The following is a 16,124-nucleotide window of genomic DNA, read 5'->3' as shown; positions in this document are numbered from 1 at the left end:
AGGAAATAGAAGGTACGAACCCCTGCTAAAGCTGGGGTCGAAATGCAAAAGGCAGGTCAGGAAGCCTGAACAAAAGGCCAGTCCTTCTCAGCCTGGATGACTCAGACAACAGACTCCACTCACAAGCAATTGCCCATATATCCTGGAGGTGAGGGCCTCCGAATGGAATGGAGGTTTTTCCATAGCAACACCACTGTCTCCCTGGATATGAGTGCTTGTCTTGGCTCTGAGGAAGTAGCCTATCATTTCCCAGCATCCTGGACCTAAAGGACAAGGGTGATTACAGGACAAATGTTTGCCCTCCACATATGGTTGGCCTTTTCAGCTGGATTTATCCCATTGACCTCCATGCAGAGAGAGACAACTCTGTGAGCTTCTCCTTGTCTATTGACTCATTTCTGAGCACCCTCCACCCCCCACCTCTCCTAGAATGAGAGCTACTTGGTGGGTCTGGAAATAATCATGCTCACAGAGAATATTAGCTCCCCAAAGGCCTCACCCTCACCCTCTTTGTTTGCTTTAAGATTAACACGGTCAAGGCTTTCCTAATATATTTTGCCTCTGCACCAGAGAGGATGCACTGGGGCCCAGCCATCTCAGGGAAACATAAAATGGATGTTTTGGAATTGAACCTGTGACAGGGACTCTTGCCAAGGGTAAAGCTAAGATCAGAGTTTCCCTTCCATGTCTCTTTGGCCCCCTGAGGCATTTTCTGATACCTCTGGAAAATTGAAAGGAGAAGACCAAACTCTCACATCCCTCACGGTCACTTTAAGACTTTTAATTGCATTTCCCTTTGGTCTCTTGCTGGGGAAAAAAATGTGTGTAGACTGCTAAACTGGACACCTTCACAGAGAATAGCTGGGTGACTCCCTCAGCACAGATGATGTGCAGTAGGGTCTCTCTCAGTTTCATGCCCAGAACATGGCATTTCCCACTCCGTGATTTCACATGAGATGAAACTGGTCCTGTATTTCCATCATCTGCTGCTTCAGTGTGGCATTACCCCATCCAGAAAGCTCTGTTCTCTCCTCCACTCAGTCTCACCATCTCTCCCAAGATACTTTTAATTGGGCATCCTTCCTCCCTGCTCTTCATATAGTAGGATCCTAGGACTTGCAAATATAAAGGAACACATTGTTCACAATCTTGCTTTTCCTTTCCCAGATGAGTATGATGACAAGCAGCCACTGACTAGCAAAGAGGAGGAGGAGAGGCGCATTGCAGAAATGGGGCGCCCCATCCTGGGAGAGCACACCAAGCTGGAGGTGATCATTGAAGAGTCTTATGAATTCAAGGTACGTCTGTCCACACTGCCTGGCCCGTCAGCTTGTTCATAGTGGTTGGTTTGTTGTGGCCTGTGCTGTAAGAGCCTTCTGGAGATACTGGAAAATGTGATTTCACGTACAGGCTCATTCACTAAAAGGCTGTCAGATCTAATTTGAAATTGTGGAGTTAGCAGAGAACCAAGAAATCCTGTACAGTAAACAGCATCAGAACCGGAGTCCAGCAGCTGTTTCGCACTGTGACAGAGTCAGAACTGACCCCAGAAGGAAGGGATTCATCTGAAAGGAGGCTACAAAAGTAGATTTTGAGAGATTCTTGTGCATGAGAAAAAAGCCAAGTATTTGCCATGTGGAAATTCAAAGGCTGTGGTTTGGAAGAATGGTCATTTATATCTAAGCTATTTAGCACTGCCTACCAAAGTTGCAGTGTCTACAACTATACAGTTTGTTCATGAGCTGATAAGACTGGATTAGCTACTTCATTTTTTGGGAGGGGGGTACTTTGTATTAAACCCAGGGATTCTCATATGTCAGGCAAGCACTGTACCACTGAGCTACATCCTCAGCCCAGATTTAAAATTTTCCCAGTAATAGATGTCATTCTTTTATGAGTTAGATACATGGGATGAAACTTCCTCTGTGTCCCTGCTAACCCACTGCTCTGCTCCAGTCCTTCCCACCCACCCCATTCCCTACACAGATCCTTAGTATCTAAGGGTACTTAAGGTGGAGCTAATTTCAGTTGTGCAATGGGATAAGGGGCTTCTTGTAATAACCAGAATTACAATCCCAGAGCAGAACAATATTTTCTTTACTTACTTTTCAAAAGGAGATGATGCCTATTCAAACAACCAAAGAAAAACATAGAAGCAGGCTAATATAGAAGCCTCAAAATCCTACATGGATCTTAATAATACTTGCCTCTTTTCCTTTTGTTGGTTCATTAAATCTAATCCCCAAATTGACATCCCTGGCAGGTAGTATGTTAAAAGGTGTCTTTGCAATTAAATTGGAACTTTTTTGATAATTTTTTCATTTAAATTTGAAACAAGCTTGTTTTACATGTCAATCCCAGTTCCCACCCCTTCCTATCCTCCCCTGTTCCCTCCACCAACCCCCATCTCATCCCCTTTCTGATTCCCAGGGAGCAGACTTCCATGAGGAGTCTTCAAAGTTTGTCATATCATTTAGAGCAAGGCACAGTTTCTCCCCACCCCCATGTGTCTAGGCTGAGGGAGTAAACCTCTATGTGAAATGGGCTCCCAAATCCATTCATATACTAGGGATAAATACTGATCCATTACCAGACTGCCCAGTCCTCCTAACTAACGTCCATGGTCAGAGGGTCTGGGTGGATCCTATGCTGGTTTCCCAGCTGTCAGAGTTCATAAGCTCCCCCTAGTTCACGTCAGTAGTTTCTGTGGGTTTTTCCAAATTGGTCTTGACCCCTTTGCTCAACACTCCTCCCTCTCTGAAACTGGGTTCCAGGAGTTCAGCTCAGAGTTTAGCTGTGGGTGTCTGCTTCTGCTTCCATCAGCTACTAGATGAAGGCTCTAGGATGGCATATAAGGTAGTAGTTAGTCTCATTATCAGGGAAGGGCATTTAAGATAGCCTCTCCACTATTGCTTAGATTGTTAGTTGGGGTCATCCTTGTAGATCTCTGTAAGTTTTAAAAGATAAAAACACACTTAAACCTTCTTCAGGCCACTAAGAATCTACCTCTTAGTGTGTTTCTCCATTCACACCCATTGAAAGAAGGGTAAACAGTGGAATGAAGATTTCAGGAAAGATCCCACTTTCAGAGCCCAGCATGGCATATCCTTGAGCCTGGCTCATTGAGCATGTGAAGAGAGAATGCATAAGTTCATGTATTCTCCCCTGAAACGCAGCCTATCAATTTCTGTTGCCCACTCCATTACTCTGTGTCCATGTGAATCCAACTTCACTCTTCCTCCTACAACATTTTTCCCCCCAGTGGAAACCAAATGGTTCAGTGTCACTTGCCACAACAGAGACTGCCATTTCTAGAACTAATTCACTCCAGTGCTTTTTATAGAGTATGTGTACTCTTTACCTTAGAGGATGCCCAGGCTTGCTTGCTTTCCCAGGCACCTGACATGTAAAGAGCAGTAGTAGCAGCCTCTTAGTAAAGTACTAGGTTAGATAATGTTTCCTGGCAAAAATAAAATAAAATAAAATAAAATGTCTTAGTCAGACAGAGCCCTCTCTGGTATGATGCCACAATCTAGAATTGGAAAGCCTCCCTGGTCTCCAGTTTCTTTACATATAAAGTCTGCTTGTCTGATTTTTTTTTTTAACTTTCTAGAATAACTTTGTATCCCATCCTCAAGTTTACAAACACAATCATATCATTGTTAACACCTAATGGTCATCTTGGGGGCACCCTTTACTAATACTCACTGTCTAGTGTGAGGTGTTTATAATGTCTTTTTGTTTGTTTGTTTGTTTGTTTGTTTAGTCGAGACAGGGTTTCTCTGTATTGCTTTGGAGCCTGTCCTTGAACTTGCTCTGTAGAGCATGCTGGCATTGAACTCACAGAGATCCACCTGCCTCTGCCTCTGCCTCCTGAGTGCTGGGATTAAAGGCATGTGCCACCAATGCCTGACTATAATGTCTTGAATGTCACTAACCACTTAAGAGCTCTCCAGATGAATATAGAAAATATTGTCTGAACTTTAATCCATCTTGATTCACTCTCCTTTCTCACATAAATGAAGCAAACCACCCAGGTACAACTTTAGCCCTTGGAGAAAAACATTGGTTCTGCCCCTGTGGTTAAAATTTTCTACATTTTAAATATATACCTATGTTTCCCCATGTTAATAAAGAATAAGTTTAATTTCTCTTAAAAGTTTGATCTTTAGCAGTCGTTTGGTGGGGAAGTCTGTGCTCAGCTGCTGGAGCCATGTTCAACTGCTTATCTCTGGGATGAGGGAGTTGTTGACCCTGGCTGTAGTACAGTATGTTCTGTCCTCTTTGGAGAGATATACTGCAAGTTCCCACTCCATGTAGGAAAAACTGAGGTCATTTCTTCTTACATTCCACACAGGGCTTTGAATTTGGCATTAGCCAAGATGCATAGAGTACTGGGTGAGATGTGGCTGAGTTGAGAGAGAAAAGACAGAGGCCTGTTGTGTCTTTCAGTTTATCGTGTCCAACAGCAGTGACTGCTAGAACTATTATCAGGAGCCCTAGCAGTTCTGGATACCAGGGAAGAAGCTGAGTGGTCACCACCCCCTACCCAAGGACATAATGGCTGACCAAGATTTAATGTTGCCAATACAGAGTGAGCTAGTTAGACATGGATCCTTTCATGTCTGTCTTTTTCTCAATGTCTCAAGTCAATTCCAATGACTTGTTTTAAACTAATATGCTTGATATTATAAATTGCCTTTAGCCTCTCATACAAACCCTCAGATAGTATTTTCTCAACTCCTACTCGGCCAAGACAGTTAGCTCTCTCAAAACATAGTGTAGTATCCTGCATTGACCATGTACAAGTCGTTACCAAAGGCAAATAATATGTGTTTTCTGCCTCTTTGCAATTAGTGGAAATTGGAAGATGCTCTGACAGTAAGTGTGGGTGTGTGGTAGACTAGTTGATGCAGTAGTTTCTCTGGGAGGAGCAGCCTCGGTGCCCTGGAAATGTCCCTTCTCCCTGTAGTTGCCATGATTTGTGGTAGCGCTTTGACTGTATGGCTTACTTAGTCTTCTTGTGACCGCTTGGCAAGTCCTGTTGTTTTATTAAGCAAAATTAGAAAGTTGCAGGGTACTCATTGCACAAAACTAATTGCCTAATATGTTCTAAAGTAAAAGAAGGGGCATGCACCTCCCTGCTATTAATGTGATGCAAGGTCATGAGCAGTGTGCCCTAAGCCACAGTGTTGACTTTTCTTTGTCTAATGCAGTAGAGAGAGAATAGAATTGCCTGAATATTAGCAAGCTGAAAAATTGAGTGTCTTCACCCCACATCCCCACCACCAAATTGTCTATTTGTTGATTATCATACAGAAAGCAACCTGCTTGAAACATATTTTACTGATAAAAATATAGCAATATGGCTTCTGTTTCAGATCTGTCCCTTTCAGATGTTCACAGGACTAAATATTGAACAATATCAATTCACTTACAGACATCATGTAACAGACAAGCCAAAGGGAATCAACTTCAGGGGATCAGTTTGAGGGCTATGGGTGGCCTTTCAAACAGCTGCTGTTGGAAACAATGTAGTTGCTGTTAGAAACAATGTAGCCATTCCTGATTGGCCTTTAGCTTTGAAGGAGGCTAGACTTCTCTGTGAAGATGTTTCCATTTCAGAATGATTTTAAGGAGCACAATCTTAATATTGTTTGATGTGGATACCTTTCTTCTGAGCTTGACATCTGCTACCCCTTTATAGAATTCTGAGGCTTCCAAGCAAGGTTTTAGGTTTACTGAGTTCTTCACAGCCCCAGAAATTATTGTCTTATCCCTTTGCCCCTTTCTAGAGCACTGTGGACAAACTCATTAAGAAGACAAACCTGGCCCTTGTGGTGGGAACAAACAGCTGGAGAGAACAGTTCATCGAAGCCATCACTGTCAGCGCTGGTGAGTGCCTTATGTACCCTGTGAGGAGGTCAAATGGCCAGTCTTGGCTGAGTTTTCCTGGTTCTGCCACTGGCAAAGCACCACATGTGGTAAAATTAAGAGAAAGGAGCCTATCTGTTGCCTGTATCCATTTATCATTCTCTTAGAGAGAAGACAGGCTGAATTTAAACCCATATGTGTCATAATTTGCTATTTAACCAACTTTGGGGTTTTTGTCTGGATCCCTGAAAGCAGCACACATTGGCCAAGCGAAGGCCAAAAAGGAGCAAATCCAGGGGAAGAAAAGAAAGACATGAAAATATTTTCACCACTGTTTGCATCGTTTTATAATCCCTTCCATGGCATTGAACATTGTAACCATTTGCATGGCAAAGTGCAGGGTTTTCTTTAAGACTAGCCCACAAAATGGGTATGAGGGCTAGAAATAAAGTGTGCAGCACTTCCTTTGCTGTCAAGCCTTGTCCACTCTCGCTGTATATAGGGACAGAGGAAGTCACTGATGTTCACTGAAGGAACACTGTCTTTCATTTTTTTTTTACCTTCTTTTTTTCTGCTCTTTGTCTCCACTTACATTAGTTCTCTCTACCAAGTACCCATAGACTTATCTCCCTGCAGCCACTCAACAGAGCTAGGGATTTCTAAGCATTGAGTGATTCCCAAGCCATAAAATATGGCAACAGCATCATCACTAGCCATTAAGCTGTGGCTTCTGTCACAGCCTCCTCTTTCCCATCTGTAACAGAAGACTTGGACGGATCTCCCAAATGCTATGGGAACAGAGAATGGTTTCAAAACAATGTAGCTGTTTATTATTAGTGCTGGCTGTACTGCAACATGAAAGACAACATAACAGTATGTTGGAGCATTTCCAATAGATTCCGGGTTTCCTTCTGTTGTGTATGTATAAGCAAGCACTTGATAGCTCCGTGCTGGTTATCTGCTCATGGTATGACTGTGTCCATCATTGCTCTTGCAAATGAAATAGACAACTCTATTCATACTTAAATTCTAGTGTAGGAGTTTACTTTTCTGGTAGAGAAGAGAACAAGGAAGATATAGTTCATGTGTATCTGATCACAAGCTTTGGATAGAGGACACTGAGGCTATGGAGGGAGACAGGGAATGTGCAGGTGATGAACATGATTCCATCACTAGAACATTTAAGGACAGGTTTGCTTTCCTAGAAACAGAGTGGTTAATGTTCTTACTCATTTTAGTAACTTTTAGGAAGTGTGCCAAATACATTAAGACTGCTCTAAGTTAATGACACGGTGCAGTGTTAAATAGTAAAGGGAGATTATGCTATGGATAATGCCAATGTCATGCAGCTGATGCTCAGGTATGCAGCAAAGCAAGTATAAAGATGTTGGTACTCCCTTCATTAAAAGAGCTGGAATCTGAATTCAGCACTTTCCCATGTAGCACTTTTCAGTTGTCTTTTCTGTGTAGATGGACACAGTTCCAGAGAAACAGCTCAGCTCTAGAAGGGTGTGTGTGTGTGTGTGTGTGTGTGTGTGTGTGTGTAGATGTATGCACATGTATGTGAATATTTGAAGGTCAAAGGTCCATGTCTAATGTCTTTCTTAATCACCCTCCACCTTATTTTTTTGAAGCAAAGTCTCTCACTGGACCTCCATGGAGTTCACTAATTCAGCTAGACTAGCAAACCCCTGGGACACTTCTGTCTCTGTCCCCCTGGTGCTGGTATCACAAGCACACACAACTGTAGCTCCCACACTACAATCTGTTCCATTAATCAGGGGAGATGAAGGCCTAGAGATTTAAATAAGAGACAGGACAGCACTGCAGATCATTCACAACAGGAATGCGGTTTATTGAGGGGAAGGAGCAGGTTTATATACTGACTCACAGCACAGTGGGAAAACAATTCAGGATCAAGAGTGCAAGTTCTCAGGCTTAGTTCCTCCCCAGCAGATGTGTGTTAAGCAAATCAGGACGAGTACTAATGACAACTCTGGGGCAAGATGTTTCAGCTAAGTCTGCAGAATGTTCCAGTCAACAGCTCAGGCTTGCTCAAGGTGCCTCAGGGATCCCTGAAGAGCTCTACACACCACCATTTCCAGCTCTGTATGTGAGTACTGAGCATGGAACTCCCAATCCTCACACTCAGTCACTCAGCACTTTACACTTGACCCATCTCCTCAGCCCTTATCTTGAGCTGTGATCTGCTGAAAAGGACTCCATATTCTAGTGAGCATCCTTAAGAGATAAAGAATTTTCAGTGTAAAGAAAATTGCTACCACCCTGTTTGCATAGACAGGCTAGCCTTCTCACTTCTCCTGATACCATGCTGTCATCATTCCATGAGTCTTAACTCCAATGGTTTTTATGTTTTTGTTTTCTGAAGATTGCACACAGGGTTTTGCTTATCTAGGCAAGCTCTCTACCACTCACTAAGTTATATCTCTAGCCTTAATTTTTTAAATTTGAGGCAATATCTTAATAACTTGTCCACCCTAGCCTTGAACTCACTCTGTAGACTGAAGCTTTGCATCCTTCCAAGAATATTGCACATGTGTAATGATTCACCACCTCCAAATCTTTTGAAAAATAGGTAATCAATGATGTGTGAAATCTCCCAACTCTAATGGGAGATTTATATGTGTATGTGTGTACTATTCCTATGTGTGCATGTGTATTTCTAAATGACTGCTTAGAAACAGACAATGTTTAGAAACTTACTTTTTTCCTGGGTTAATTGACCTTATTTACAATTTTGAGATAAAAAAGAGCTGAAAAACTAAACACATAGTTTATAGGCACTAAATTACATTAAATTACATGAAAGACAGTTTTCAAAGTGCAATGTTTGTAATTATAAGTGAATTTAATTGCCTAGGGAATGTTAATATTCTCAGACAATAAAATTTGTAAAGCAGCTTTTATTGAAGGCAGACTTTCATTGGATTTTTAAGATTTCATGGCCAAATAGTTGAGGATCAGAAAGATTTTCCTTATTAAAAATATTAAATTGTCTTTGAAGGGCTCTGCTGAGAGCCTGTTTTCCCTCGCAATTTTCTGTACAAAATTGAATCTATGTGTCTTGCTAAACAAAAGTGATAATTCTGTAAATGGGATTTGGCTTCCTTCTTGTTTTTCTTCTTTTTTTTTCTTTCTTTTTCTTTTTCTTTCTTTCTTTTTTTTTATTAACTATATCAGAACTCCTTTCAAAGCAACTTGCTGATAATTTTGTTTCCCTCTTCACCTGAACTGCATAGCTCAGTACCTGGGCTTGCTCTGGCATTATGTGTCTGCTTACCAAGTTCTGACAGTTGAGTATTTGAAGAGCCAAAGTCCTCAAGAGACTCCGGAGATTAGAAAGGGATTAGACAGTCATGTTCCAGCAATTCTCCTTCTGTTGCTTCCTGGTAGTAGACCAGAAGCAGTCTTGTGCATCAGTTAAAAGGCTAGCAAAGCCTTTCAAGGCAAGCCAAGTCCCACCAGATCCTTTTAGGGTGTGTCCACACATGCACTTCTCAATGAAGCTAGAACTTGCCACCTATCCAATTTGAGGTTCCCCTACTCACTGATTCTTCTTTCTTCCTTATGCTTCCCTGCCAAGAGCAGCACTCTTAGGTTGCCATTAAGAATCAAGTATCAATTAAATATGGTGGAAGTGGTACTATCAGCATACAGGGCAAATATAACCTGGGTATGGACCATTAGGATGCTCCTGTCATTTCCACAGCATCCATGTCATTCATCACTTCAGCCTTTGGCTAAGGAAGGGTGTGGGAAGTCACAGAGAGGCCAACCTTGCAGAAAGACAGCATATTGTTTCATGTGTGCACATGCACACCCATCTTCATTCCCTCTTGTGTTAAGAGGAGAAAAGTATGCCTAACTCATGAACTCACAGTGTTAGTTAGGACAATGCATACTTTCAGCTCTAAATGTGGGCACCAAAACTGGTTATCTGGGAAGTAACTAATATATATTGAAATATATATTAATTTTATTTCTAAAATAAAATACAGAAATTTTTTACATATATTATTACATATAATGCTAATATGAAGATGGCTGAAAACTTATTAGTTGTACTTTTGGTTTCATGGGAGTACTGAGCATGACATTTTATATTCAAGAATACTGAGATCAGAAAAATGTTGTGATTCACTCAAGAAGCACACTGGCAAGGGGCAGTGCTTAAGTATAGGTCAGCTAAGGAGGATCTCTATTGTAAAGCATGAACTCACTGGCAGTGCCTGAGGCCTGAGTGCATAGACACAAAAATATACACAAAGAAACATATAGAACATGTGTATAGGTGCAGATGTACAGACAATAAGTACATACCCTCAAACACACATAAATAAACAAATCCTACACACCAATACACATGAACATATGAATCCATACACAGACAGGCACAGTATACACAGACACACAGAGATGCAGGCATATACAGACACACAGAGATGCAGCCATACACAGGCATGTGGATATGAAGGCATACACAGACACAGGTATGCATAATACCTGCATACAGTGGTACATGTTGCTCTGTCTGGGGATTAAACCATAGCTTGTAATACAAAGTGTTTTCCACAATACTTGTCTCTTTACAATCTAGTTCACACCCATGGGCTTCTATGCCTGATAATCCATGACTTTTTTTTCTAAGAAGTGCAACCTATTATTTCACTAACTTTAAAAATCCAAAAGTAATGAGTTTTCTGAAATCCTTTTTAACACTATTTTTGTGTATCTTACATAGTACCTACGAGCATTTCACAATGAAGAAAAAGACAGAGAGAGAGAGAGAGAGAGAGAGAGAGAGAGAGTATCTCAAAATGACCAAAAAGAAAGTCTTCGCTGTCTTGGTTTAATCTCTGGGCATATCCTTTACCAAGTATGTAACTTTTGCTGATTTTAAGTCTCATCATTCATCAGCAGAGGAATTAAAGAGCAAGATGAGGCTAGCACTGAGGTACCACCCCATACTGTAACCTGGGAACTTATTCAGTGCCCACCCCATTCCTACAGTTATTCCATGGTAACATTTTGTTTTGTATCCTACCTGATTTAGGGCAATGGAAGAACACACCCTGCCCACCCACCTGGCTTGCTCATCTTATGTATTCAGAACAGTAGCAGCATACACTCCACCTCTCTCCTCCCAGTAGGGAAAGAATGAGGGGATGGTCCTGGGTTAGCCTTAGAGGAAGCTGAGATGGTAAAGATACAAAGGCATCTGCTGTTCATTCCCTAATTGACCCAGTAAAAACTTTACCATATAAAAGAAAGCATTCAATATAAGCCCCATTTAGCTCAAGTAGCTGCTTTGCCCACCCTGAATACAGGTCACAGTGGATGGATCACTTCAGGAGATAGCCAAATGCACCTGGAGACTGGCACAGGGTAGGGGATGCTCCTGTTTCCAGTACTTTACCTATGGATGCTGGGTGGATTGCGAGGGTTCTCAATGAAAACAAACCACTTAATTTGCAAAACTGCCAACTCAGCAGTGCCCCCAGACAGTAATTGACTTAAATAATTGTCAGCCTAAAGACTGGCCCACTCCAAAAGTCCTAAATAATAAAAGTGGAACCTCAAACAAGTTTCAGGGGATTTCCAGGCAGTCTGGTCTAACCAGAGCTCTTCCCAGAAGCCCCTGTCATCGAATAGCACCATGAGGACATTCCCATTACATCGTATGCTGATGCAGATGCCAGGTCACCTTCAAATCCTGCTTGTTCACATTTGATACAGCCTCAGTGGAACAATATGACAACTAGAAAAGGGGACACATCATTTTTAAGTATTTCTCATACACTGTGAAGATTCTTAAATATCCTTTGTCCAAAATCTTAAATACCATAAGTTCTTAAATACTCTTTATCTACAATCAAAGAAACCAGTTTCATGAGATAGGGTTGGTACAACTGTTTTTTTCTTGAATAAAAGTCTAGCGAGGGCCAGCAAATTAAAGGGTGCCTTACTCTGCTTAAATAATGTTCTCATTTACTTGACTGTCACCTACAAGTCTGAGGTTCTATACACATTGCCTCTGCTCATCATATCTGCACTTTGACCACTACACCGATAGGCTCAGATGGTGACCTAGCTATTTGGTGTCACACAGTGGGAAAAGAAGCCAGTCTTTGCCAGTCTATACCCAGCAATCGTCAAGCTTGGCCATATGACTCCTTTAGTCATGTCATAACTGGTACCAAAGTGATACAGGAAAAGGAGATTTAGCAACAGATAAATCTTTTGATTTGTGAAGTTGGCATTTTGGAAAAGAACATGCAAGCCTAAACCACATATACAGAATGACTAGAAAGAAAAGTCAAGCTTCAAAAACAAGCTAGATGAGGCTGGAGAGTTGACTCCAGTAATTAAGAGCACTGACTGTTCTTCCAGAGGACATGGGTTCAGTTCCACAACGTACCTCGCAACTGTCTGTAACTCCAGTTCCAAGGGACCTGACACCCTCACACAGACATATATGCACACAAAACACCAATGCAGATAAAATAAAAATAAATCAATTATTTAAAAAGCTAGATTGATTCCTGGAATTCCAGAGACTCTGGGTTTAATCCCATCCCGAAAAGCCAGGAGTCTTCCAAAGTGACTCTATGACTTTGGGGAGCTGCATTACGTCTGATCTTAGATGCAAGATTGATTGTTTAAACTCAGACAAGAGTCACTGACCAGCCTCTTCTATAAGCTGTTGGACTTTCCTTGTGACATATGACATTCTCTAGACAAATTCTCCATGCCTAGAATCTCCCACAGGCTTAACCAGCCTTGTGCTGATAGAATAGCAATTCCTTGACATGAAGAATAGATAGCATTGCTGCTATCCACCTTAGCTCTGACTTAGCTCTGATCTCTTCTCTTGGCACATAACTGGAACATATTCTTTATGAGAGAAACTGCATTTAAATCACTTTTAAATTTTATGCTTGAAACTCTTAGCTTCTTTGATCACTTGAATTAAAATCATCAAAGAGCTATGCAAGCTCACTATGCTGCTCTAGGTCAGTCCTTTAGCCCCCCTGACCTATGAATGGAAGGGATAGAGCATAGCCTTATGAGGTCTTTGAGACAACACAGAAACAATGAAGGAAGGAGACAGAAATGCTAATGAAATCCGCAAAGGGTCCTTCATCTAGGCAATCAACTTGCATAGCTCTGTTATTTGAAAGTCAAGGTCTAAGTTTAATGGAGATGAAATATCTGCCTTAGAGTATATGTTAAACAAATTACGTAGTTACATTTGATCAAAGGTCACCACAGACATCAGATGCACCATTTCTACTAAGCAATTTATGGTGTCTGATCTAGAAGATTAAGTATATATGTGCATATATTTAATATATGTATTAAGTGATGTATTAAAATACAATATGCATATGTTTAGATATGATGTATACTATATGCATCTATATATATGCACATAAATATTACTTGACGTGTTTTATATATGTACATATATATGTATATATATATACATATATATGGATTCTTACACACATGATATACTTCAAGAATGCTTTGAGATACCTGTAATCTAATAATTTTATAAAATCCATATACACATGGCAGATAGAGGTACATAGTACATTCTTACAAAATAAGTGTGTGTACAAGTTAAATATGCAAATAGTTCATATTTAAAATGATACTCTCTATCACTGTGTTGGTGAAATGTTTTTGTCATTTAGTTGATAGTTATGATAGAAGGAATGCGTAAGAAAATACTGAGGACAGCAAATTCTCCAGACTCTTTCTGGGAGACAATTTGGGTCATACTAGTATAGAATCCCTATGATATCCATCAATTTAAAATGGTCATCAATAGCAGGCAAAAAATGACGCATCCAGTAGCTTTCCCTCATCACTCTGGAACAAGGCAGGCAGGCCAACCATAATGGGGAGCAAGTGCAAAAGACTGGAAGCAGAACAATTATTTTCTGGCCCCTGGATAGGTGTTAGCTTATTTTTTTTCCAGAAAAGAATATTGGCTTGTTTTTCTCTTAAATTGCCTATTAAAAAATCTTGAGGAAAACACTGTACTTGGAGGGTTCCAGAATGAGTCAGCACTCCCCTTCCTTCTTAAGCCTGGAGTCATGTCTCTAATGCAGCTTTTGTCTGGAGAGGCAGCAGCTCAGCTCTGCCAACAGTGCCCCATTGGATCCAGGAGCTCTTCTGTTAGCACTGGCTACTGTGATATGAAGACAGACTTAGCTGTTGCTTATCCATCAGTGCTCCAGATGCAAGGGCACTTTCCATCTCTGGGTGAGAGCCTTTGTATAGTGTTTCCATGGGGGAGGACATTTCAGTATCATCTGAATAACTGGAAAACAAAATAAACACACACCCTGCATGTGCACAGACCCATCCCCCCCACACACACACGCTATAGGCAGCAATGACCCATACCACAGCAACCTATAGCACTAAATCCTTGCTGTTTACAGCACGCCAAATTGATGAGGACCTTGTCATCCATGATCTTACAACAAAAAGCCACTTGCTTAAATCAACTTTGACACAGTCCCCACCTGGTACATATTTCCTTCCTTGTCCTTGTTTGCACATTCTGACTGAGGGTTGTGTCTTTTTTCCTACTAGAACATCTTAGGTCCAAATCATGGCAAAGGACTGGACAGCAGCTTATTAATAATCTATTCCAGTTTTCTGCTATTTGATAAAGATTGTACCCAGAGAGAAAGAGAAAGACAGTCTCCTCCAAGGCAGCACAGAGGCAGCTTTGGAACTTGAGGCTCTTGCTACCCCCATTCAGTAGTTTTCTCACCTTCCTGTTGGAACTATGGGATGGTGCATTTCTCAATCAGACAGACATTCTATCTGTAGGGTTTCCCAGTCATATGATACCCCAAGACTAGGCAGAGCGAAGACTGGAACTTTCCTGGGCCAAAGTGTTAGCAGTATGGGATGAGCAAAAGACCTTTCTTTAACAAATAGCTGTTTCCTGTTCCCACAGCTACGCAGCAGCCCTGTGCAGTACCATTGAACACACTAAACAACACAGGGACACGGGTGTTGGATTCTTACCCTGAGCTGGGGGTTCTGATTCTGAAGCAACCCATCCACTTTCCATGTTCTCTGGTGTATGCCTCCCAGATTTCCACACCTATAAGCCACTTCTCAGTCTGTGCACAGACTCATGCTTTGCCTCTGAGTGCAATGCCTTTCTTCTTTACATGGTTATTTCTCTGAGCTCACAGAGCACCTCATCTTAGGGGTTTCTCAACTAGCCAGATGCCAGATTCTCTCTCTCTCTCTCTCTCTCTCTCTCTCTCTCTCTCTCTCTCTCTCTCTCTCTCACACACACACACACACACACACACACACACACACACTTACATTTTTAAAAATCTCATCATAAAAAAAATATATCTAGTTGTCCCTATTGCCCATTTATCCAAAGGAGGAAACTAGGGTACAATGGGACACTGTGGGGTACCCATGTAAATGATGGGCAGAGACTTGCTTTCAATGGTGGGCCCTATTTATGGAGATCTCATTGAAAATCACAACAGAGAAGGAGCACACAGATGAAGGATGCCCTGAGCAATTGCAATCACTTTGTATTGTGTAAACCAAGAGCATGATTAGAATCTTGGGTTCTCACTGGAGCCACCACTTTGTCATCAATAGACTCATGTAACTCCAAGATCAAAATAGTACCTGCATGTTGCCCTGAGATCAGGAAAATTGTCTTAGGAAGGTTGTTGTCACCACCGAAGGAAAGGAGTGTTTGAACCAAAATAAAAGAGAATCCTGGTCCCCAGAAAAGTTAGCATAAACCACTAACCTGAGCACCATAGCAAAGCTGAATTCTTAAGAATAAGGTGGAGCCAGCCATTATCCCAGAGACTCATTCAGCATTTCATAAATCACACAGAAGGTATATTTTCTCAATTATACCTTCCCCCAAGACAAAACCAATGAGATTACACTGTACCTGAATGAATGTTTGCCGCACAAAGGACAGAGATTATTTTCCCCAGTGGACACAGTAGACCTAGTTAGACACAGCTGTGAGGAAGCAGAATTTTAGAGCTTGTAAGCAAGCCACTGGCATCTTTAGAGTCTTGATTTGTTTTTTAATTAATATGACCTTATTAGGCTCCTGGGAATGTTAAGGGGATGAGATGTGTGCATTTATCCATATGCATAAAAGTAAGTGTTCAGGGAGGGGGCCAGCACCCACAGCCTCACTGAAA

The 16,124-nt window shown here is 41.4% G+C and overlaps 1 protein-coding gene across 1 annotated transcript in view; it reads left to right on the top strand.

Annotated features, from left to right (window-relative positions):
• Slc8a1 (solute carrier family 8 member A1) overlaps nucleotides 1–16,124 on the top strand; it is a 262,575-nt gene that overhangs the window by 211,525 nt on the left and 34,926 nt on the right. Inside the window, exons 7-8 of the mRNA XM_051175160.1 lie at nucleotides 1,168–1,298; nucleotides 5,796–5,895. Coding sequence (XP_051031117.1) covers nucleotides 1,168–1,298; nucleotides 5,796–5,895 — 231 coding nt within the window. The remainder of the gene's footprint in view (nucleotides 1–1,167; nucleotides 1,299–5,795; nucleotides 5,896–16,124) is intronic.

This window comes from Phodopus roborovskii, unplaced genomic scaffold (assembly GCF_943737965.1).
Source record: "Phodopus roborovskii unplaced genomic scaffold, PHOROB, whole genome shotgun sequence".
NCBI classification, from domain to species: domain Eukaryota; kingdom Metazoa; phylum Chordata; class Mammalia; order Rodentia; family Cricetidae; genus Phodopus; species Phodopus roborovskii.
The sequence above is the reverse complement of the archived record's forward strand: the minus strand, read 5'-3'. Positions and strand labels throughout refer to the sequence as shown.